The 26,593-nt window shown below is 41.1% G+C and overlaps 1 protein-coding gene across 1 annotated transcript; it reads left to right on the top strand.

Annotated features, from left to right (window-relative positions):
- Window positions 1–3,412: 3,412 nt before the first annotated feature.
- On the top strand, window positions 3,413–5,897 carry LOC130069901 (uncharacterized). The gene is made up of 2 exons (XM_056234073.1): window positions 3,413–5,708; window positions 5,768–5,897. Exons 1-2 carry the CDS (start codon window positions 3,446–3,448, stop codon window positions 5,893–5,895), a joined length of 2,391 nt encoding a protein of 796 aa, XP_056090048.1. The 5' UTR covers window positions 3,413–3,445; the 3' UTR covers window positions 5,896–5,897.
- Window positions 5,898–26,593: the final 20,696 nt, after the last annotated feature.

Raw genomic sequence — 26,593 nt, 5'->3', positions numbered from 1 at the left:
TAAAACCCCTATAGACAACCATTTATTATGGATTCTCTCTTTCTCATTTTCCCTTCAACCTTCTCAATTGTCTCTATTGTATGTAGGTCTCTGAGATATTGATTGTGATGTCAGGAGTAGAGTCACTTAACGCCATCATTGTCCACAATAATCACAGTGAACTGAAGTCTTCTCACCATTTGGAAGTTAAATCAGGACACAGTGTCACGTATAAAGATATCCTATGGCTTCAAAAAACTTTGAATGTAGTTTGCTTTTACTGTGTTTATTATCCTTTTTATAGCTTGACAGCACCTGGTTGCTGTCTTATTTTGTATCGAAAAGAGCAGCATGCCCTTTATTCAAAACTTCTCCTTTTGTGTTTTACAGATGAAAGAAAGTTAGCTTCAACATGATTGCTGAATGCTGTGATTGACAAAACATAATTTAAGTATTACAGAGAGCGGTGTAATAAAACAAATTGATCATATCAAACTGATTTTAGTTTTTATCTGGATGTGAATGTTTTCTGAGAAATAAAAAGTGAGAAGCTTATGAAATTTGCCTGTCGACTGGTGCTAAATTTCCTGACAGATTTTCCTAAAGGCGCCGCAGTCTAAATAATAAGGACACAAATTCCACAAGAGTGCTGAACAGACTCTACATGAACAAAATGTGGAAACAGTACAAAATTTAGTTTATGATCCGTGAACAGTGGGCTGGATGGGGTTGCCATAGCAATGCTGATTGCTCCAAACAACTTGAAACTTAAACATATAAAAATGTATAAGAGGCTTGTTTTTCTGTTTTAATTTATTTTTTTGAAACCTGAAACAGATTTAACAGAATCAACTCTGTTTCTGAACTCTGTTCATGCTATGCCTTTTGTCACAATTCCGTGTTTTAAAGGCAGCTCTCCTCTTATAAAATAAATGTGGATGTTGTCTCCAAAGCACGTTCTGTGAATCAGGCTCTCCAGAGCGCCATGAATGATACATGCTGTCTGGACTCACATGATGAGAAAACAAGATGTCTGAAATGAGCAGTTCTTTTTTATTCAGAACTACCCACAATCCCCCCCTGCCTTAACCACCCAGCTAAAACAAGAGTTTTATGTGGTTTATTGTGTCATAAATTGAAGGTCATTTAGGACAGAAGAGTCGCACCCACATAAGGGGACAGTTTGAAAATCCCCAGTCTCTGTTACTGTTGCTATAGACAGAAACATTTTTTTTTTACTAGGCCACATCAGAAGAAGAGATTTAAAAAAGATGTGTTTTCCAAACCTGTTTGACACAAAAAGAAAAGATTTTGAAGGATTATATGCAGTGCTGGGTAGTAACTGATTACATGTAATCTTGGATTAAGTAATCAGATTCCAAAAATTAGTACTTGTAAATAGAAATTTTAAAATACTTGTAATCAGACTACAGTTACTTTTCTATTGATTACATGATTACGTTTTTCTCAGAATGGCAGTAAATTGTTCATAATTCATTGTTTTACTTATTTGACATTTTTCTTTCTATAAAATGTACTGCTTGTATACTGTACATTCAGAAGTTCTTCCAGGTTTGTGGAATTGCTCACACCGACCAGCCACTGGCCATGTGCCGATCAAACTGAGACCCACTGCATTTGATCACTGGATTTACAGAAATCATTTCTTTTTATTAAGTGTTTTATCAACATTGCAACATTGCATATCTAATCAGCTCCTGACGAATACATTAATAATTATTTGAATTATCACTCAGTGAGTCATTCAACATTGTATTACTGTCTCTGGAAGGCTTTTGTTTTTCAAACACATTAACACTTTTTTTGTCAGCTGAACCAATTTGACCTAATATATTTACTTGAAGTAAGCCCTTAGATGTTAAGTTAATAATTTAGGTCCAGAGGTGGACAGTAACAAAGTAGCCTACATTTAATTGAGTACTGTACTTAAAGCTGCAGTCCGTAGTTTTTCCTCTTTGTCGCCATCTCTGTTCGAAATCTGCAATTGCAGTTATTCACGGAATTATCAACTTTACGTGGGTTGTGCCACGGCACAGCGCGGATGAATCCAATGTTTTGAGGAGAATGTGCGGCTGTCAGTCACCACGTGGTGTGGATACTGTCATTCGGAATCACAGATTCTACTTTTTGGAAGTATGACATAAGAATCATAAGAATTTTCACCGGAAAATGTCATCTGAACAAGTAAGTAACATCCATTTTGTTCTGACCAACTGAGGGCAAAAAAGCATTGCAGTAAATCGCGCTGATTGAATCTAACGATCGCTTATCACGTCAAACCGTAAAAATTATTGTACAAAAGGCTAAGCTTTAATGACGCTGGTGCTCTCTGCTGGACATTTATTTTGTTGCACTTTAGGATATACGTATTATTTCTGAATCACCTGACTATCATTTCTGCTATTTCATTGGTTTAGATCAGGAGAACTGAATGTCAATAAAAGATCGTTCATGCCCAGACATGTAACTGTTGCTAAAGTTTGCGGCAGTTTTGTGGTGATCTCCGTGCCAATTTGGTTCGATTTCTAGCGGATTTTTGTTCATACTGTGTGCGTACATCTTAAAAGTAAGTAGTTAAATACTCTTTCATGTATATATTGGTAGATTTATTTGCTGCTATGTTATATTGTAATACTAAAAGTTCGTTTATTTCTTTGAGGTAGTCAATGCGCACGTAAGATCGATCGCACATTCATTTCAGCATAAAACACGCTGAATTAGACTTTGAATGTTACCTTTTGATTATTATGTGGAAATATTCAATTCGGTTTCATCTGATAGGTTATTTAATGTGAATGTGTATAAACCTGAGGAAATTTACAGCTGCTGGACTTGTATAAATATGTCTTTATATTCATGCCATTGCATTACTTTTATATTGTTCAGTTAATACTGTTTCTGCCTCATTGTACCTATTTTCATTATTGTTATTATTGTTTATTTATAGAACCACACCCATACTGATGTATGAATCGAAAGTCAACAGTAAAAAACTTTATTGTGGACATGGACCCAGTGATTTATTGTTCTGCCTGAACAATCTGTAGCGGTTGTCATCTAGTTTAAGATCCGCACCTCAACAACTTTCATACAAAATTTGGTCCTTCGAGCCGGATCAGACAGCTACTACAGCATCACCATGTCCAGAACAGGAAAACAGGCTACGTCAGATTCACCAGTGGTTCGACCACGTCGACAACTCATCCCACCAAGATACTTGGATGATTTCTATGTTGATTACACAGTGCCACATCAGTTACTTCATTCTGATGAACAGCTCACAAATGGTGCCACTGGACCTGAACCAGGTAAAAGGCCTGCATTTAAAGAGTTTCCATGTACTGAAAGCGGACCAGAACCAACGAAAAGTATGGGCACTGGATCAAGTGAAAGGAGTTTGTTCGTGGAGACATATGAAGGTTTTCCGCAGTCACCGCCGCAGCCAATGCCCCGTACTCGGATTTCTCCAAGGCGAATAATTTATGCAGATCAGGGAGTTCTCTCCTCAAGTCAATATACAGCAGCCACTGAGGGCAGGCCAGTTCTGCCTAGAGATCAAGACGATCTTCCTCAGCCCATGAGGGCACTGCCTGTAGATTCACGAGGTGACCTTCTGCATTCTCATTCAGTCAGTCACAAAGAGATTGATTATCTCACTGACAACCTAGGAGAACTGAGATTACCAGGCTCTGCAAATCGGTTAACTTCAAGTCATCCCTTCTCTCCTTATGAACCAACTCAATCCCAGCATAAGCTAGCTCATCAAGAAGATGCTTCATATCCTCAACTTGGTATTAGGCACATAGACAGACCACGTGGTTACTACAATATGGACCACAGGGGCCATAACTATATGTCCACTGACCAAAGAGATCGCAACCAATATCCCGCAGCTGTTCAGTTTATGCCTCAGGACTACAGCCAAGAGACAGCAGCTACGTATGGGACTTATAAAGATCATAGTCTGAACTGCAAACCCGTCAGCTATTTCCCTTCCACTGAACCACACGGTTATCAGCAACCTTATCATGGTTATTCAGCTACAAGTCCAGTCTATCAAGATGAGAGACTTACTCTAAGGGATGCATTAGCTCACCATGCACACTATGAGAGACACTCAGACAGCTATGGTAAATCAGCTCCTAATCCTGCAGACAAATCAAGATTCTTGACCCCACGACAGTACACGGATTACGCTCAGCCTGAGACATATCAGCCATACCACCCAGTGCGTCCTCCTTCTCCTCCATATCCTCGTGTAGAGCCTACCTACAGAGGTCCCATTCCCACCATTCCTAATTTTTGCAATGAGGATCCCAGAGAGTTTGCACGACTCAAAATTGCACTGGAGAATTTGCTACCTGTTGAGGCTACAGAACGTTTTAAGTACCAAATACTTGTTGATCATCTGAAACAGGAGAATGCCTTGCTCATTGCAGACTCGTATGTCAACAGCAGGTACCCATACACCAACACCATGAGGTCTCTAACTGCACTTTATGGTCAACCACATCAACTCGCTTTACAAAGAATTGCAGAATTGATGGATGGCCCAAAAATCAGGAGTGGTGACATTAAATCTTTTAGAATGTTCGCCCTCAAAGTGCGTGCATTAGTTGGAATGCTGGACCAACTTGGAGCTAAAGGATGGACAGAGCTTAAATGTGGGTCACATGTTTCACGTCTTCTTGCCAAACTGCCTCTTGATCTTAAAGCAAACTTCAGAAGGTTTGTTAACCCTATTCAAATCCCAGTTCCAACACTGATAGAACTCAGCGATTGGCTTGAATATGAGCTCAGAATACAAGAGGATGAGTCACAGTATGCTAGTAATGTAAGCAGAGCCTACTCTCAGCCACAGAGAGACCATCAAAGGAACTTCAAGCCAGTTCAACGATTTGCTACTGTCTTGCATGGAAGTGAACAGAGTAAACCGGCAAGTGCTACAGCAGTCAAGAAGGAGAAACCGACAAAGTACTGCCCCTTTTGCAACACTGTGCAGCATTACTTCAATCAGTGCGCTAATTTCAAACTGCTGAATCAAGATCAAGTGGAGTGCTGGCTGAAGTCAAATCAGAAGTGCTTTAAGTGTGGCCGTGATCACCAGATCTCACAATGCAATCTTAAAGCCAAATGCAAAAAATGTGAAAAGAGACATTTAGAAATACTGCATGACTTCAATGCCAAAGGTAAACATGAAACACAAGCTTCACCAGAAAACAGTTGTCTTGTGAACTCAGAAGTGGAGACTTTGTATCTGGACAGACCAACTGCAAGCAGTAAAGTTCTTTTGAAGGTCAGCCGAGTGATCTTGAGAAATGGAGAGAAGGAACTTGACACATACGCTATACTGGATGACGGTTCAGAGAGGACAATGTTACTGTATGAAGCAGCACAGCAACTTGATCTTCAAGGACTTCCTGAAGATATAGCCCTCCGTACTGTGAGACAAGACATACGGGTTGTTCATGGGGCGGCTGTTTCATTCTCAGTAGCTTCTGCATTTCAGCCAAACAAACCCTTCACCATTGAAAGAGCTTTTACAGCCAAAGAACTGAGCCTTGCAAAACACACTTACCCTGTTAAGTTGCTGCAGAAGAAATACAGATATCTACAAGGTCTGCCCATTCCCTCACTGCAGCAGGCTCAACCACTCTTACTCATTGGCTCAGATTATCCCCATTTAATCACAGCCACAGAGCCAGTACGTCTAGGACCTCCTGGTGGTCCTGCCGCTGTGAAAACCAGACTCGGGTGGACTCTGCAGGGCCCCTCAAAATTCCTTTCCAGTCAGCTCTCACCACAGCAGTGTCTATTAACCTCCACTTTGTCCCCAGAAGCCGAACTGTTCAACAATGTACAGAAATTGTGGCAAATGGACACACTTCCGTATAGGAGTGAGAAACTGATCACAAGATCAAGGCAAGACACAGAAGCGGTGCAAATCCTTGAGGAGAAAACAATCAGGGTGGCAGTCGGAGACATTCAAAGGTATGCAACACCCCTCCTCTGGAAAAGAAATCTTCCACCTTTGCAATCAGCAAAAGAAGCAGTAACAGCTCATTTAAGAAGCACAGAAAAACGCCTTTTGCAGAACACAGATCTTGCTTCAGTGTACGTTAAAGAAGTGCAGAAACTTGAAAATGCGGGCTATATCTCAAAGCTGACACCAGAGGAGGCAGATAAAAGCCATTGCGCATGGTACATACCACACCACATTGTTCAACACAATGAAAAGCACAGAATTGTCTTCAACTGCTCATTTAAGCATAAAGGAACAAGCTTAAATGACCATCTCCTGCCTGGCCCTACACTTGGACCAACCCTCTTAGGTGTACTTCTGCGCTTCAGAGAAAATGCTGTCACTATTAGCAGCGATGTAAAAGGAATGTTCCACCAGGTGGTACTGCTGTCGGAGGACAAACCCTTTCTCCGTTTCCTTTGGAGAAACTTGGACCAGCAAAGGGCCCCCACTGTTTATGAGTGGCAGGTATTGCCTTTTGGGACAGTTTGTAGCCTCTGTTGTGCAACCTTCGCTTTGCAGAAACATGTTTATGATCACAGCACTCCAGAAGAAGATGTTCATGCCTCAGTAGAACACAACTTTTATGTGGACAACTGGCTGCAAAGTTTCCCATCAGTTGATGAAGCACAGACTCTTGTAACTAAGATGCAGAAACTTCTATCAGAAGGTGGCTTTGAATTGAGGCAGTGGGCCACTAACACTCCATCAGTCATCACTCATTTCCCGGATGAGCTGAAATCTACAAACAGTCACCTTTGGTTCACTCAAAGTGGAGCAGACCCACAAGAGATGACTCTGGGCCTACGCTGGCAGTGCTCTTCAGATGTTCTTGGTTACAGATATAAAGAACAGGAAAATTATGTTCCAACATTGCGGAACATTTACAAAACCCTTGCAAGCCAATATGACCCATTGGGCTTCCTAATTCCATTCACAACAAGAGCCAAAATCATTATACAGCGCTTATGGGACAAGAAACGTGAATGGGATGACCCAGATCTTCCCAAAGATCTACTTCAGGCTTGGTTGACCTGGCAGAGTGAGCTGACACAACTACCACATGTCACATTCCCAAGATGTTACACCAAAGCAAATACTGAACTATCAGTTAACAAACGAACCATGCATATATTCTGTGATGCATCAGAACGTGCATATAGATCAGTTGCATATATCAGTACAAGTGATAAACGTGGTGAAACTCAGGTTTCATTTGTTGCTGCGAGATCGAGAGTAGCACCCAAACGACAACAGTCTATACCGCGACTCGAACTCTGTGCTGCCCTCACTGGTGCTCAGCTGGCTGCTACTTTGAGAAAAGAACTGACCATCAAGATTGATCAAGAACTGTACTGGACTGACTCCACAACTGTATTGACTTGGCTTCAATCAGACTCATGCAACTATAAGGTGTTTGTCGGAACGCGTGTGGCTGAGATACAAGACCTTACAGACCCAAAAGCCTGGCGTTATGTCAATTCAGAGTTGAACCCAGCAGACGACATTACCAGAGGACTCACTCTCTTTAAACTCTCAACACAAAGCCGATGGAATCAAGGTCCACAGTTCTTAACTCAGCCAGTTAGTATTTGGCCCAAACAGCCACATGATGTTGTAGGCGATGACATTCAAGAACACCGCAGTTCTACTTTCTGTGGAGTGCTATCCTCCAGTCAAACTGATATCCCAGATATCTCTCAATACAATTCACTTCAAGATCTGATTAAGGCTACTGCTATTTCCCTTCATGGGGCGGCAGACGAAAGTGAACTCTCTGCTGACGACTATACACAAGCTGAACAGGAACTTCTGAGACGTGCTCAAGTTGAAAGCTTCCCAGAAGAAACAGCCCAACTCCAGTTAGGTAAACCTGTATCTCACTCTAGTCGTCTTCTAACTCTAGCCCCAGAGTATGATCACAAAGCCAAATTAGTCAGGGTAGGTGGACGCCTCCGCAGATGTAAGCTCTTGGACTCAAATACTCTCCACCCTATAGTCTTAGATCCTGCTCACCCTCTTGTAAAGCTTCTGATTCAACATCATGACAACCTCCTGTTACATCCAGGACCCGAGCGCGTGTTCGCAGAACTGAGACAAAAATATTGGATCATAAGAGGCAGAGAGGCAGTAAAAAGACACCAGCGCAGTTGCTTTGAATGTAAGAAATGGCGAGGGAAGCCAGAAATTCCCATGATGGCAGATCTCCCCCAGTCTAATCTTAGACTGTTTCATCCAGCTTTCTATTCAACGGGCATTGACTGTTTTGGCCCCTTCCAGGTTAAGTTTGGACGCAGATGTGAAAAACGTTGGGGAATACTGTACAAGTGCCTTACTACCAAAGCTGTCCATATTGAACTTCTATCGAGCATTGACACAGACTCCTTTCTCATGTCGTTAAGAAGGTTCATAGCCCGCAGAGGGAAACCATATGAAGTGCTTTCTGATAATGGCACAAATTTCAAAGGAGGTATTACAGAACTTCAGAATGCCTTCAATGCACTTCACCCAATCTTGAAAGAGAATCTGGCCTCTCAACAGATTAACTTCCGTCTAAACCCACCAAATGCACCGCATTTTGGTGGATCTTGGGAGAGAGAGGTTAGATCTATCAAGACTGCACTGCGTACCTCTCTTGGTTCTCAATCTGTGCCAGAGGAAGTACTGAACACGGTACTTGTGGAAATAGAGGGAATATTAAACTCCAGACCATTGGGATATGTTTCCTCAGACATAGCAGATATAGACCCAGTGACACCTAATTCCCTCCTCATGGGACGTCCAACTTCTGGATTACCACAGGTTGTTTATCCGGAATCAGAAATGCTCAGTCGTAGGAGATGGCGCCATAGCCAGATTCTAATTGAAAATTTCTGGAAATGTTTCATACGGCATTACCTCCCAGACTTACAACGACGACAAAAATGGCAAAGAGAATCAGACAACCTTCAAACTGGTGAAGTTGTGATGATCGTGGACCAGCAAGCACCCAGAGCCCTATGGCAAATAGGTACTGTAGCCAAAGTCATTCCTGGACAAGATGGACGAGTCCGCACAGCGGTAGTGAATGTCAAAGACAAAAGTTACACAAGGCCTGTGGCTCGACTAATTAAACTGCCTGCCCTACCTGATGACACCAACAAAGACTAACAAGCCTTTTCTTTAATTACAAATTTGTTAAAACAAATTCGGGGGCGGCTGTACAAAAGGCTAAGCTTTAATGACGCTGGTGCCCTCTGCTGGACATTTATTTTGTTGCACTTTAGGATATACGTATTATTTCTGAATCACCTGACTATCATTTCTGCTATTTCATTGGTTTAGATCAGGAGAACTGAATGTCAATAAAAGATCGTTCATGCCCAGACATGTAACTGTTGCTAAAGTTTGCGGCAGTTTTGTGGTGATCTCCGTGCCAATTTGGTTCGATTTCTAGCGGATTTTTGTTCATACTGTGTGCGTACATCTTAAAAGTAAGTCGTTAAATACTCTTTCATGTATATATTGGTAGATTTATTTGCTGCTATGTTATATTGTAATACTAAAAGTTCGTTTATTTCTTTGAGGTAGTCAATGCGCACGTAAGATCGATCGCACATTCATTTCAGCATAAAACACGCTGAATTAGACTTTGAATGTTACCTTTTGATTATTATGTGGAAATATTCAATTCGGTTTCATCTGATAGGTTATTTAATGTGAATGTGTATAAACCTGAGGAAATTTACAGGTGCTGGACTTGTAAATGTCTTTATATTCATGCCATTGCATTACTTTTATATTGTTCAGTTAATACTGTTTCTGCCTCATTGTACCTATTTTCATTATTGTTATTATTGTTTATTTATAGAACCACACCCATACTGATGTATGAATCGAAAGTCAACAGTAAAAATTTTATTGTGGACATGGACCCAGTGATTTATTGTTCTGCCTGAACAATCTGTAGCGGTTGTCATCTAGTTTAAGATCCGCACCTCAACAACTTTCATACAATTATACTTTATTGTCAAATTGCTAATGTTAACAACATCAGCATCAATGATGTTTTCGTCAGTGATGACGATAACGAAATGATTTCGTTTACGCACTTTTTTTTTATGACGATAACGCGACGATGACTAGCTAAAAATGGCTCTAAGGTGACTAAAACATGACGAGACGTTTTCGAGTTTTCGTTGACGAGACGAGACGGAACGAAAATGATAATAAGTCTGACGTTCACAATGCATGTCATTTCTGCCTGTTTTGCGTGCAATCTGTCTGTATTAAGCTAAAAAAAAAAAGTATCAGCAATGCTGCCGTTTCCTATCCTTGTTTTGGGTAACGTTACGCGCAGCACCCGGCCGCCGCGCGCGCGCACCAGATTCAACGCAACAACAACACAGGTTTTATCGTAGTTTAGTCAAGTCAATGGAGTCGGACAAAAACTACGATAAAACCTGTTGGAAAGCATCTTTTGCAGCGATTTTTGTGTGAGCATATCAGTGAACACCCCTGACCACTCGGTGAGTTTCACGTCTTTGTAAACTAAAGTTTAATGCGTTTTATGAATGATTGTTCCAGTGCACATAGACGTGTAGGTGGGGGGTAAACCTAAAATTCTCGGGACAACAGCATTTGTCCAAATTTCAATCTTAACCGTTCTATTTCATCAGAAACGATCTTAAAACAGGGCTTTAAGTGTAAAATACTGAACTAACCATTGAAAGGCCAAATTGTTTACAATATTCAGGAATTGTCTTATTCATTTTCATGCTCAACACACTTCAAGTGTCATGTTTGTTTCATACTTTATATTCAAGTATGCATTCCTAACAACCTATGTTCAATGCACCATATTATTTATTTATTTTATTATTTTGTTTCAGAATGTTTGCAACTTTGCAGTTTGCACAAGTTAAAGATAGACAGGGTTGTTTGATGTTTGTGTTTACAAATAATATGCATCTTGTTGTTGCACTGGCAGACAAGTTGAAGTGCAAGTTGTAGATCATAAGTATGTGTACCTCAACAGCTTATATTTTGGGCACGTTGTTCATTGCACTTTAGCAATTTCTCAAATAAAGCCACAATAATGTAATAATGTTTTTATTCCTGGCTTTTTTGGAGTAAAACAGTGATTCCACTGTTACCACTTTATCTGTGTTTAATGTTGTAGTAGCTCAATTTTTTTTTTTGCTGTTTAAACTTTAAACCATTCCTTTTTTACTGTGATTACTGGTGAAAATAGCATTTAATATTCATGGAAAAACTATAACTTGAAATATGGGGATAAAAGGTTTCTGCCCAATGTGACAATGAAGTACAGCTTGGCAATGGCAGCACTGCATCTCCATCAATGAGAAAGTCTAGTTTATTATGCAAAGGTTTTAAGGTTAGCTGTTGTTTTATGAATTGCAAGACTTGTTACAACCTGTCAAACCTAAGCCCATTTCCGATACTTTTTGGCCTAAATGAATTTGTTAATTTTTTTTACTTAAATTGACTAAAACTTTACTAAAACCTTTTTGTGTTTTCGTCGACTAAAACTTGACTAAAACCTTTTTGTGTTTTCGTCGACTAAAACTTGACTAAAACTATTATGTTTATAAGTGACTAAAATGTGACTAAAACTTAAAAGCATTTTCGTCCAAAAGACTAAGACTAATGGTGCGTTCACACCGGACGCGAATAGCGCGTCAGGCGCGAGTGATTTCAATGTTAAGTCAATGCAAAGACGCGTTACGCGCGTAAAAAATTCCTGCGGCGCGAATGAGGCGTAGAGCGCGGCGCGGTAGACGCGAATACTCCTCATTCGCGCGTCAAGTTCGCGCGAATGCCGCGAATTGAGCGTCTGGCGCGTTAAGCGCGTTACGCGCGAATGATTTAGTTAGTGCTATTTGTGCATTCACGCGTTTGACGCGAATTCGCGTCTGCCGCCCGAGTTGAAAAATCTGAACTTCTGCGTCAATTCGCGCCGCGTTAACCAATCAGGAGCCTAGCTGCTTGCTGCTGTCACGTGGTGAAGTATCTGGATGCTTCAATAAATTATTTTGTAATATATGACTGTGGTTCTAATGCACAACAAAGCAAATATTTTATCACATAAAACTTGATTTCAATATATGAGACATATTCATTTTGTATTGAATGCTATTTATTCCATATCTAGATTATATGAAATATTATTATAATGTAAAGACAACCAACATACAAGTTAGTGTCTGGACAGTGATGTGTGAGAGAGAGAAAAAAATCACAGGACAGATTAATCACTTTTGGAGGCTGGCTTCGTTTATTATCAAAACAAAAATAAATGACAGATTAGGTGGATGCGGGCGAGGATGAACCTCGCGCCGGACTGTAGAGCGCGGGCTCGACAGGCATAGCTAGACCACTCGAGGCCGAGGGCTTATACGGCCTACGCTGTCCTCGTCAGCGTCCTCACCATTAGGTCCACCAAACCTAGCTCCTGGAGCAAATTGTGAAACTCTTGAAACCCTCCGGAGGTTCTGGTGGACCCGAGTACAGCGACGATGTCCCCTACGCAGCTGTTTCTGCTCTCCAGAGCATATACGAGCGGTGACTCTCTCGAATAATGCTAATGCTAATGCTCGATAAACATCTAAAAAGATGGCCGCCAACGGGTTTCGAAACTTTCGCCTCCGGATTTCGCCTCTGACGCGCGTAAATTTCGCTTCAAACTTTTGTTGTTACGCGCGTCAATTTCGCCATTGACACGCGAATTAACACAAAGTGGTCAAGCGTCAAACTAGACGCGGTAGACGCGAATTTGACGCGCTATTCGCGTCCGGTGTGAACGCACAGTCAGACTAAAACTAAAAGGGCTGCCAAAAACAACACTGATCAGCATTGCGTGACTACATTTAAAGTGTATTATGGGCTACCTAGTTCCATTTCTGTGCAGTCTAATTTCTAATTGTCATACCAACAAACTAATGTTCCTTAGAACTGGTTCTCTTTGAAATACAAACACACGTATCTGTAATCAGATGCATATTTATCCTTGTTTTCGCATGGGCCCGGTTGCAGTCTCTTTTTTTCTGTAGCCACTCCGAAGTCCGAAGTCTTTTGCATTTTACAACAGGTGAATCTCCAGTTGTCACTGGTGATTGTCGTTTGAACCTTTCTGGGTCCACCATCAAATTGATAAGTTTAATTATATCAAGTGCTGTGAGAAAAGGCTATAGATCTCCACCTCGAACATCCTCACACACAATATAGCCTACTAGCCGAGACTCCTTCTTTATGTGTACAGATGTGACGTAATGACGTAAAGACATGCTCGAATTTCCCACGGAAATCCACCAGTACCACTGGAATTAAAAACATTAATTACAAGCTTACCGTTTTGAATCGAGCTAAGGCAAGCAGGTTTTAAACACTGGCTGGTCATGTACTTGCTCAAACATTTATTTTGGATATTTTTTAACCCCAAAAAGTTATGGACTGCAGCTTTAAGTACACTTTTTGAGTATCTGTACATTACTTGAGTATTATTTTTTCTGGAAACTTTTTACTTTAACTTCACTACATTTAAAAGACAAATACCGTACTTTTTACTCCACTCTCCACTTTCTAATATGCTGATTTGGTGCTCAGGAAACACTTCTAATTATCATCAATGTTGAAAACAGTTGCGCTGCTTCATATTATGAGATCAAAATCCCGCCAAATATATTGTGGCCATGGATAAAAAAATAATAAGCTTGAATCAAAAATTTCAAAACTCATGTACAAATATATTGCACAAACTGAAGAAAATTATGCAAAATGATCAGAATAGCAAACAACGTGGTCACGGATCAAAATATAATAAACGTGAATCAAAAAATAACAACCATGAATAAAAACTTTAAACACATTAAAAAATATTTTTCACCTAACTTAAACTTATGTTCGTGTTTTCTTTAAAATTATGTTTTTCTTGTTTTTATTACTCTGTACTTTGTGCTATCTTTCATTTTCTGCTCATAATTAATTTTTTTGGACGCTTGTGCTGTTTTTCTCTTCGCTCTTCTTTCCATGTTCTGCGCTTGCTCTTCCAAATGTTGCAGTTCGAGTTTCATGTAAATTAGGGCGGGCTTAAGCGTCACCATTGGTCCACTAGTTATAGATTGACAGCTCCTCCTCTAGCCAATCAATCGAAGAGGGGAGTTCTGTAACGTGATGCGGTGAAGGCAGATAGGAGGCTGGATCCAAACGCAGTTTAGACGCTTTATTTAAACAAACTATAAACTTAAACAGAGACTCAGAACGTGGAACAAGAATCTTAACACTGGGAAACCAACACTCACGTTAATCCTGAAACATATAACAACTCACAAAGACAGGGCAGAAACACAGGGCTTAAATAATCAAGTACAAACTGTAACGTAAGAACTACGGAAGCAATTGCAAGTAACAATATTTATTGGAAAACTCAGAACACAGTCCACAGACAGGCAAGGTAGAAAACTCAGTACACGATCCACAGACAGGCAGGTAAGTGGCGCAGGGACTCGATGGTCAGATGGAGACAGTGCAGGTGAAGTGAGGTGACGATCAACAAGACGAATCCAGAACATCCACAGGGAACAGACAGGAACAACGAAAGATACTGGAACGTAGAGGGATCAAACACCGGACATCACAAACAACGATCTGACAATGGAGATGAGAAATGGGTGAGATTAAATAGACTGGGATGATAGACTGCAGCTGGTGATGAGTGATTACTGAATGAGCTCTGATGAGCAGCCACGCCCCTCTAATCAGCACACACACACATGTAACAACAGAAACACGAGACATGAATGAGACATAGGATTTACCCACCGTGACACAAACGAGCTAACAGGATAACAAGGGGGCGTGGGAAAATCAAACACCTGGGAAAACTAATGAACAAGACCGTGAACCAAAGAACATGACAGGACACAAACCCACATCGTGACAAGTTGATGTCACTCCAATGCGACTCACGCTACTTATGTTCACTCGTAGCTGCAGGTGAAGATAACCATCAGCTCAGCTGGCAAAAATCTTTCCGTGGCAGGACACCGTTAAACTATATGTGTGCCTGCAACTCAACCTGTTACCGCTATATACATCTACATGGCGATCCGTTATTGTTAAATTCGTCATCGTAACGACGACGACCTGTCACAGTTGTGCCATCATATTCACATTTAATACCCTGGCCTTACTTCTGGACCTGGCACCACGCGCGTCGATCTCCTTCGAGCCACACAACAGTGTTTCATCAAAGAATTCCTAATTTGAACGAGAAGTTTGAATGAATGACTCACTCATAAAGACAGTAACTGCCACCACCTTCTGGCCATTTTACTTTCATATTTAATCTACTATGCAATGCCCGTGCAAAATTAGTTTTTGTGTGTTTTTAGTAATTGTTGGTTTGGTATGTTTGAGTTGCTGAATAGCCTAGGCTTCTATTACACAGAACTCTGAGAAAACGATAACGTTAAGCGTTTCAAAAAGAATCGCTACTTTTTCAAGAAGAATCGCTACTTTAAAAAAAAAGAATTGCTACTTTTTAAAAAAGAATCGCTACTTTAAAAAAAAGAATCACTACTTTTTTACACTACTTTTTTCAATTCTTTATGTAAAAAATAATGTAACAAATGTATAATAATAAAAATGTAACAAATGAATAATAACACTGTAATGAATGTATAATTACATTGTAATAAACGTATAATTACACTGTAATGTATAATTACATTGTAAAAAAGGTATAATTACATTGTAATAAATCTATAATAACACTGTAATAAATGTATGATTACATTGTAATAAACATATAGTTAAATTGTAATAAATGTATAATAAGACTGTAACAAATGTATAATTACATTTTTTACACTACTTTTTTCAAAAAGTATCGCTACTTTTTCAAAAAGAATCGCTACTTTTTCAAAAAGAATCAATACTTTTTCCAAAAAGAATCACTACTTTTTCAAAAAGAATCGCTTCTTTTTAAAAAAAATCGCTATTTTTTCAAAACGAATCGCTACTTTTTCAGAAAAGAATCGCTGCTTTAAGAAAAACGAATCGCTACTTTTTTCAAAAAGAATAATTTCAAGTTTCTTGAGATCAAGTTTCTTTTTCAAAAAGAATAATGTAACAAAATAATAATGTAACAAATGTGTAATAATAATAATGTAACAAATGTATAATAACACTGTAATAAATGTATAGTTACATTGTAATAAACGTATAATTACATTGTAATAAATGTATAATAATACTGTAATAAATGTATAATTACAGTGTAATAAATGTATAATTACATTGTAATAAACGTATAATTACATTGTAATAAATGTATGAATACATTGTAAAAAATGTATAATAAAACTGCAACAAATGTATAATTACATTATTTTAAACTACTTTTTTCAGAAAAGAATCGCTACTTTAAAAAAAAAGAATCAATACTTTTTTTTAAAAAGAATTGATACTTTTTCCAGAAAAGAATCACTACTTTTTAAAAAAGAATTGCTACTTTTTAAAATATAATAATGTAACAAAATAATGTAACAAATGTTTTATAATAATGATGTAACAAATGTATAATAACACTATTTTTAAATGTATAATTACATTGTAATAAGCGTATAATTACATTGTAATAAATCTATAATAACACTGTAATAAATGTATAATCGAATCGTTAGTTTTTCAAAAAGAATTGATACCTTTCCAAAAAGAATCGCTACTTTTTTCAAAAAGAATCGCTAATTTTTCAAAAAATAATCGATACTTTTTTCAAAAAGAATCGCTACTTAAAAAAAATAAATCACTACTTTTTTCAAAAAGAATAATGTAGCAAAATAATAATGTAACAAATGTATAATAATAATAATGTAACAAATGTATAAACTCTGTAATAAATGTAAAATTTTATTGTAATAAATGTATAATAACACTGTAATGTATAATAACACTGTAATGTACATTATAATTACATTGTAAAAAATCTATAATAACACTGTAATAAATGTATAATTACATTGCAATAAATGTATAATTACATTGTAATAAATGTATAACAAGACTGTAACAAATGTATAACTACATTTTTTCTACACTACTTTTTCAAAAAGAATCGATACTTTTTCCAAAAAGATTCGATTCTTTTTCAAAAAAGAATCGATACTTTTTCAAAAAAGAATCGATACTTTTTCAAAAAAGAATTGCTACTTTTTCAAAAAAGAATCGCTACTTTTTTCAGAAAATCGCTACTTTTTCAAAAAGAATAAAGTAACAAAATAATAATGTAACAAATGTGTAATAATAAAAATGTAACAAATGTATAATAACACTGTAATAAATGTATAATTACATTGTAATAAACGTATAATAACACTGTTATAAATGTACAATAACACTGTAATAAATGTATAATTACATTGTAATAAACGTATAATTACATTGTATTAAATGTATAATTACATTGTAAAAAATGTATAATATGACTGTAACAAATGTATAATTACATTATTTTACACTGCTTTTTTCAGAAAATAATCGGTACTTTTTAAAAAAGAATCGCTACTTTTTTCAAAAAGAAACGCTACTTTTCCAGAAAAGAATGTCTACTTTTTAAAAAAGAATGTCTACTTTTTAAAAAAGAATTGCTACTTTTTCAGAAAAGAATTGCTTTTTTTTTTTCAAAAAGAATCGCTACTTTTTCCAAAAAGAATCGCTACTTTTTCTAAATGAATCGCTACTTTTTCAAAAAGAATCGCTTATCTTTTCAAAAAGAATTGCTACTTTTTCAGAAAAGAATCGCCACTTTTTAACTTATTTTTTGCAAAGAAATGTAGTTTCAAAACTGCAGGATGTTTCACTTAGATCTGCCTTAGCATATTAACATCATGAGCCAAGTAAAATTGTTTAACACCAATTACCAGTGTGCACATTAAAATTCTCATGTAGGCTATCTCAAAAAAGAGGAATTTAATTATTTGTATATGTCCAGAGATCAGATAGCTTTACTGCTTAAAAGTCCTTGTAAAGTTCAAAATAAACTGTTGTCTTCCCCTGTAAGAGTGAGCATCAGTAGCATGAGTCGCATTAGAGTGACGTCAACTCCCCTCTTCGATTGATTGGCTAGAGGAGGAGCTGTCAATCTATAACTAGTGGACCAATGGTGAAGCTTAAGCCCGCCCTAATTTACATGAAACTCGAACTGCAACATTTGGAAGAGCAAGCGCAGAACATGGAAAGAAGAGCGAAGAGAAAAACAGCACAAGCGTCCAAAAAAATCGTTATGAGCAGAAAATAAAAGATAGCACAAAGTACAGAGTAATAAAAACAAGGAAAACATAATTTTAATGAAAACATGAAAACATGTTAAGTTTCGTGCAAAATATGTTTTACTGTGTTTAAAGTTTTTATTCATGCTTTTTATTTTTTGATTCACGCTTATTATATTTTGATCCGTAGCCACAATACTTTTGGCGGGAATTATCCCATATAATATTTTAGCGAAAACCGTTATGCTTTTTTGGGGGGATTCTTTGATGAATAAAGATTAATAAAAATAAATAAAAAACGTCTTGGTTACTAGTGTAACTGTAAGAGACCGTGTGCGTCTGAGGCTGATTATGGATTGCTCGTCAACTGAGTCTTCCTCGATCAGAAGGAATAGGCAAATCCAATGATGCAGTTTTAGTATTTATTGAGGAGAAGTCAGGTACATGGAGATGATGATGGTTTACAGGTATCAATATGACAAAATAGGTGTGTTTGTAGGTGTGTGTGTGTGTATGTGTGTGGTTATCTGAAACAGAAAATACAATAAAATGTATATTAATAAACATGTAGGCTATGGTTACATATAGTTGCATAAAGAAATGACCCGCAGTAAGACCAAAATCCACTAGTGGGAGCTCTAACACTATAAATTAACTTGCATAGATGCCATAAATCTCCACATGGTGAAAAGTGCCAAAATAGGCGAACTATACATTAAATATAATATTTACGGTTATTTACAAGGCAATAACTAAAGTATATACAGTAAATGGCTACTTTATGAGCGCATATGGAGCGCCGTAGCGCATATGGAGCGCCGTAACGGCAACAGCCGTATAGCAGTAGTGAATAACACGAGTATAACAACTTCGCCATCTGGGCTAATAACTCTGCAATAAACGAGTCATTCATGCAAAATCCGTACTTACATCTTAAGGACGCACACAGCACTCATACACACAAGATTCGCGCAGGATAAACAAAGGATGGCAATTCTCTGCATCGTGAATACTGCTCCCATAGCACTGACTGGACTACACCAAAGTGAAAGCGCCTAGCGTAACCACGAGCGATCGGAACTACAACGAACGCATGCATTATGGGTAACGTAGTCTATGTCAGGGCACAGACTTTTAACAGCCGCCCCTGTATTTGCCTAGCAAATACACTCATTCAAAAGTCAACTAGTTTGAAGGAATGCCGCTTGAATCCTCAGGCATTTCAGGGAGTTCCACTAGTTTGGTTACCGGGCGAATGTAGATACTGTCTTTAACCTTCACCTCCGCAGCTCGAACAACACCATCTGTCCCTGGGAAAACCTTGGTGATGGTCCCAACAAGCCAAAGTCCTCTGGGAAGGTTGGAGTCAATGATCATCACAATTTGTCCCACAGTAGCATTATTAGTGGATTTCCTCCATTTATGTCTCAGCTGAAGCCCTGGGAGGTAGTTCTGGACAAAGCGTTTCCAGAAATGATCACTGATCACCTGACTGTGTTTCCATCTTCTGTTGGAAAGAGCATCATGAGGGCCGTATACTGCCTGTGGTAAGGCAGCGTCGCGCCGCCCCATTAGCAGCAGGTTTGGCGTGATGGGGTCCGGGTCATCCACATCAGATGAAGCATATCCGAGTGGTTTAGAATTAAGGAGTCCTTCAACTTCTATGAGAGCTGTTAGGAGCACTTCCTCTGCCACAACTTGGTCTTTCAGGACACCTTGCAAGGCTGACTTAACGGATCGGATTTCCCTCTCCCAAGCTCCCCCGAAATGAGGAGAGTACGGTGGGTTGAAGTGGAAGTTGATAGTCTGATTAGCCAGTTGCTGTTGCAACTTTGGTGCCATGCTCTCAAAGGCACTCTGTAGTTCTTTATGGCCGCCCCTGAAATTGGTGCCCCGGTCAGACCACAGCTCGTACGGCTTCCCCCGGCGTGCAATAAACCTGCGTAATGACATTAAGAAAGAGTCAGTATCAAGGCTAGGGATGAGATCTAAGTGAATGCATCTAGTGGTGAGGCATTTGTAGATGATTCCCCAGCGTTTCTCTCTCCTACGCCCAATCTTAATCAGGTATGGTCCGAAACAGTCTACGCCTGTAGACCAGAAGGGCGGTTTGTAGAGTCTCAACCGAGATAAGGGAAGGTCAGCCATCTTTGGTGTGGAGGGTGAGGCACGCCATCTCCTGCAGTCCACACACCGGTACTGATGTTTCTTAATGGCCTGGCGACCTCTGAGGATCCAGTAGATGCGGCGTAACTCTGCATAGAGTCTCTCTGTACCGGGGTGAAACAGCTGAATATCATAGTGCTTTATAATGAGCTGAGTCAGAGGGTGATCGGGTGATAACACAACTGGGTGGATGCTGTCAGGATCTACATCTGTAGCTTGACGCAGGCGGCCTCCCACTCTGACTAGTCCACTGAGGCTGTCATACTCAGGGGAAAGGGCGCTGAGACGACTGCTCGAGCGAACAGCGTTACCGGCTTGTAAGGCTTGGAACTCCTCTGGGAAGCTGTCCTTCTGCGCAGATTGAAGCAGCTGGGTCTCTGCCTTCAGGCGCTCACTTGCAGTGTAGGAGGTGGTAGCCGCCCCTTGCAGGGATTGGTGAGTGGCCAGAATTAAATCATCTAAAGATGTGTACTGTGTTGGATCTGGCAGACTTGATGATACATTTGTAAGGCCACAGAAGGCAGTCTTTCTGAGTTCTTCACTGCTACATTCTGGGAACTCTGTCGGGGACTTCGGCCAGGTGTCAGGAGTCTGTGTGAGAAAGTGTGGGCCCTGTGACCATCGGCTGGAGACCGTGAGCTCTGACAGTGGTTTCCCTCTTGTGATGTCATCGGCTGGATTATCATCAGAGTTCACATACCCCCACTGTTCCGGAGAGGTCAGCTCCTGTATCTCACAGATCCGAGTCCCCACAAAAACTTTGTACCTGCAGGAACTGGACTGGATCCACTGAAGCACTGTCGTGGAATCTGTCCACAGGTAGACTGAGTGAAGGGGTAGTGAAAGCTCAGTTTGGAGTACCTTGGCCAGTTGGGCTCCAGTGAGCGCAGCACACAGCTCCAGTCGGGGTATCGACACCTGCTTACGGGGCGCTACTCTGGAGCGTGACATGATGAAGGAGGTGGAGATGTGAGCCTGCTGCTCTATGACTCTGAGATAGGCCACAGCTCCATACGCCTTCTCTGAGGCGTCACAGAAGATGTGAGCCTCATATGTCGCACTGTTGCTGTTGTGAGGAGGAGCGTAACATCGGGGAATGGTGATATACTGGAGATAAGACAATTCCTTTTCCCATTCGAGCCAGGACCGAAGCAGGTTTCCTTCTATGGGCTCATCCCATCCTCTCTCTGTGCTCCACAGAGCCTGCACAATGAGCTTTGCTCTTGTCGTGTAGGGGCAGATATAACCCAATGGGTCATACTGACTGGCCAGTACTTTGTAAACATTGCGCAGCGTCACAGTTGTGTAGGAGACAGGGCGGTGCTTGTATCCCAGGATGTCAGTAGTGCAGTGCCAGCTGAGACCCAGTGTTGACTCCTGAGGATCAAGGCTTTTAAGGTTTAGCCATAGTTCACAACTATCTGACCTGGCCGTACCTGGCAGATGAGCGACCACCTCAGGGATGTTGCTTGCCCACTGGCGTATCTCAAATCCACCTTGGATAAGCAGCTCTCTCATTCTGTCAATGAGCAACTTGGCCTCTTGTGGGTCAAAAAGGGACTGCAGACAGTTGTCCACGTAGAAAGCTGTGTGGACAGAGTCGTAGACGTCTTTATAGGTGTCTCGGTGCCCCCTTACGTGGCTCTGAAGGGCAAAGGTAGCACAGCAGGGGCTACACGTTGTCCCAAAGGGCAGGACTCTCCACTCATATACATCTGGGGGCCTCTCTGTTTCACAGTCTCTCCATAAGAACCGCAGCAGTGGGCAGTCTTCAGGGAGCAGGCGGATCTGATGAAACATGGCCTTTATGTCTCCGCTCACTGCTACAGGATACTGGCGGAAACGCAGGAGTACACCCAGCAATGTAGGCCCCATGGTAGGTCCCGGCAGGAGGTACTGGTTAAGAACGGTCCCCTGGAACTCAAAGGAGCAGTTAAAGACCACCCGAGCTTTGTTGTTATGATGTACAATGTGGTGTGGTACATACCAAGATTCAGCAGAGCTATGAATCTCTTTGGGAGTCAGTTTTACAACATAACCAGAATCTATCAACCTCTTGATCTCTTGGTTATATGTGAGTGCCAGGTCAGGATTCCTAGTTAGCTTACGCTCAGTGGACCTCAGAAGGCCTTTAACTACTTCAGATGAGACATGCATCTGTGGGAAGTCCTTCTTCCTGAGCAGAGGGGTGGCATATCGCTCTACACCATCCACAGGTACTCTGATGGTCTTTGCCTCTAACATGGCTATGGCCTCTTTGTCCTCCTTTGAGCGTGTGACCTCCTTCCCAGGTCTATGAAGGGGAGCATCTAGTTGCCATAGACGCTGTACATCCTGTTGAAGGGCAATGGCAGGAGAAAGGCATGATATGTTCAGGCAGTGCGCCTCCCCCTGCTGTGTAGGCATACTGCAGCTCGGACCCTGGATGGCCCACCCGAGCTTGGTGAAGACAGCGACAGGTCCTTGGGCTGAGCCTCGCAGGATAGAACCTACAGGAGTTATGAGGTGGGCATTGTCAGAGCCGATTAACACAAGTGGCTGTATCTGATTGAATCCTTCAAGCTGCACTCGTTGTAGGTGATGATACTTCTCCTTTAAGAGCTCCACTGGGCATGACTGTTCAGCTAAGCTGAGCTGTTGGGCGGTGAAGGCACGCTTGATCTTATAACGTATTTCTGGCTTGGCCTTTGGGGACACGTGGAAAGAAACATAGCCTCCTTTAATATGGATCACATCTTGACGAATAGTACGCAGAGACAGAGTTTCTTCCTCCTGGATTAAACCTAACGACTTGACAGCAGCAGGGAGTATAATGGTTTTCTCTGAGCCATCATCAAGAAGAGCATATGTGTCCAGAGATTTCCTTTGATAGTGTAACTGGATAGGCACAACCTTAAGCATTACACGGCCAGAGTGACTGATAGGATCCAAAAACACTCGGCTGGTGCTCACTGTTAGGATATTCGGGTCCCTCCTCTTCGCTTCAGACAGGTCATGAAGCACTAATAAGTGCTGTTCTCCACAGGTGCTACACATCTTCTTCAGAGTGCACTGCTCGGGGGTATGTTTACGGCCACAGCGCCAACATTTGGATTTTTCCTTTATCCAAGAAGCTACAGCTTTGAGGTCTAGCTTCTTAAAATCTACACAGCCGCTGAGGTAGTGCTCAGTCCCTTCACAGTATGGGCAGTATGGCTTAAACGGCTTCTTCTTAGAGGAGGGATAAGGATTAGTCATGAGTGCTTTAGTGTCTATCTTTGGCGGTGTTTGAGCGGGATCTGAGCCATAATATATGGATGTAGACTTACACTGTGCCCTGGACCCTGCAGAGGCTCTGGGGTTGCCTCTCTCTGGGCGTGGTCTGTCTGAGGGCTGTGGCTGAATGGCTTGCCGTGATAACTGTAGAACTTGGGACTTGCGCTCGAGCCATCCGGATAAGTCGTACATATTGTAGGTGCGACTGCTGCCAGTGCGTATGATGCCACGTGTGATGCAGTACTCAATGAAACTGTCTCTGTAGCTAGGCGGAAGCTTAGTGAGTAACCTATCTACGTGTGAACCACACTGGAGCTCACTGGCTGCTACATCGTCCATAGTACTGAGGAGGCCCACTAGGCTGGACACTGCCAGGGAGAAATCTTCAAAGGCTTGAGGTTCACCTGCTTTAATAGGAGAGCAGTTAAGTATAGCACTCAGTTCACTCTGGACTAATTGCCTGGGTTGCCCATATCTCTGCTCTAAAGCTTTCATTGCACTAGTGTAGGGAGTGCGGTCATGAATATAGCGTCTGGCCACTTGTAACGCACATGGATGCTCTAACTGATCTATCAGAATGTGATATTTATACTCCTCTGTGAGATGAGCATGTGGCCCAAGTAGGCTGTCCAGTCCTTTCTTCAGTAACACAAAGTCACTATCTCTACCTGATTTGAATGTCCTTAGTCTAGGTTTTGGGATGCCATATGAAGATGCTAAGAGCATCTCCATCAGGTTTGGCTGGGTGACTTCAGCTGCAGGAGGTACTGCGTCTTGTGCAGTAAATGCAGCAGGCAGTGAAGGATAGGCAGAGACTGATGGATAGGCAGCAGAGTAGTAGCTGGCAGAATCAGGAGGAGGAGCTGCATAAAACTGGCTATAAGTCTGCTGTGCTGATATCCCTGGTGGTGGCTGATACAGTGACGCTGAGACTACAGGGAAGTCATGGGATTGTGCAGAGAGTACCTGGGTGGAGCTGCCTGGAGGCTGTGAGTGTTGGTACCTCTGACTGTATAAGGGCTCAGCCTGACGTGGTTCAAGCCTCCTAAACTGTACTGATTGGGCTACTTGATTGACAGGTTGTAGAGCAGGCTGAATCACATGACTCATTCTGGGGGGCGGAGCAGGTAGCGGTGCCGGCTGAATACCTGGATGGGTCACAGGGTTTCTCAACTGGGGAGCAGGCTGTGGCACGGACCAGGGTGTAGACTGACCTACAGGCTGAAATGCAGTATTCACCCTGGGCTGCAGTACAGGCGGTGCCACTGTCGGTTGCTGAAGCACAGGTTGAGGTACTAGCACTGCGCCTGGTTGCTGTGCAGGTTGAGCTACAGGATTCGGTGACAGCGGGCCTGGCTGAATATTTGAAATAGGTTGAATAATAGGGCTTAAAGGTAGTGGAGCTGACTTAGGTGCTGAATAAAGAATGGGGTTTGAATTTTGCAGTGGTGAAGATGCAATGTGTTCTACTGGCCTTAACAGGTTCACAGGCGTTCTAATGTCCTGCCTCACTGCTGGTGCCAGTACGTGTAGCTGATCAGTAGTAAGGATGTTGCTCATGCTCACACTGCTATGCTGTGGTGTTTGGAGTAGAGCAGGAAGTGAAGCGGCTCTATCTTGTTGTTGAGCATCACTCTGAGTTGGTAGAGGGCTGCATGACACGCATGATCGCTCCAGTTGTTCCACACGCTTTGTTAATGCACCACTGGTCTCCTTCATAGTGATTTGAATCTCATTCATCGTTTTCAGTACACTGCCCCAAGCTGCCTCCATTCTCTTCCATTTTTTCATCTCCTTCTTCTCCTTATAAGATTCCTCTGAACTGCTGCTGCTTGAAGACTCTGTCTCCTCTGGATCAGGTAGGTCGTGCTCATACTCCGCCAGATGTCCCGGAAGCTTTCTGCTCCTTCTTGGACGGGAACTATGCTTTGGACTCTTCTCCTGAGGAAATTCATCTTGTGGAGTTGCCATCTTGTTGACTCAGCCAATAAACATCCGGCTCGAAGGACCACTTGTAAGAGACCGTGTGCGTCTGAGGCTGATTATGGATTGCTCGTCAACTGAGTCTTCCTCGATCAGAAGGAATAGGCAAATCCAATGATGCAGTTTTAGTATTTATTGAGGAGAAGTCAGGTACATGGAGATGATGATGGTTTACAGGTATCAATATGACAAAATAGGTGTGTTTGTAGGTGTGTGTGTGTGTATGTGTGTGGTTATCTGAAACAGAAAATACAATAAAATGTATATTAATAAACATGTAGGCTATGGTTACATATAGTTGCATAAAGAAATGACCCGCAGTAAGACCAAAATCCACTAGTGGGAGCTCTAACACTATAAATTAACTTGCATAGATGCCATAAATCTCCACATGGTGAAAAGTGCCAAAATAGGCGAACTATACATTAAATATAATATTTACGGTTATTTACAAGGCAATAACTAAAGTATATACAGTAAATGGCTACTTTATGAGCGCATATGGAGCGCCGTAGCGCATATGGAGCGCCGTAACGGCAACAGCCGTATAGCAGTAGTGAATAACACGAGTATAACAACTTCGCCATCTGGGCTAATAACTCTGCAATAAACGAGTCATTCATGCAAAATCCGTACTTACATCTTAAGGACGCACACAGCACTCATACACACAAGATTCGCGCAGGATAAACAAAGGATGGCAATTCTCTGCATCGTGAATACTGCTCCCATAGCACTGACTGGACTACACCAAAGTGAAAGCGCCTAGCGTAACCACGAGCGATCGGAACTACAACGAACGCATGCATTATGGGTAACGTAGTCTATGTCAGGGCACAGACTTTTAACAGTAACCGTAGTTCCCTGATGTACCCTGATGTCCCTTGTGTCGACGTAC

This window comes from Rhinichthys klamathensis, unplaced genomic scaffold, assembly GCF_029890125.1.
Source record: "Rhinichthys klamathensis goyatoka isolate OS25496 unplaced genomic scaffold, OSU_Roscu_1.1 h1tg000387l_1, whole genome shotgun sequence".
In the NCBI taxonomy this organism is placed as follows: Eukaryota; Metazoa; Chordata; class Actinopteri; order Cypriniformes; family Leuciscidae; genus Rhinichthys; species Rhinichthys klamathensis.
This window is presented reverse-complemented; position numbering and strand designations above follow the sequence as displayed.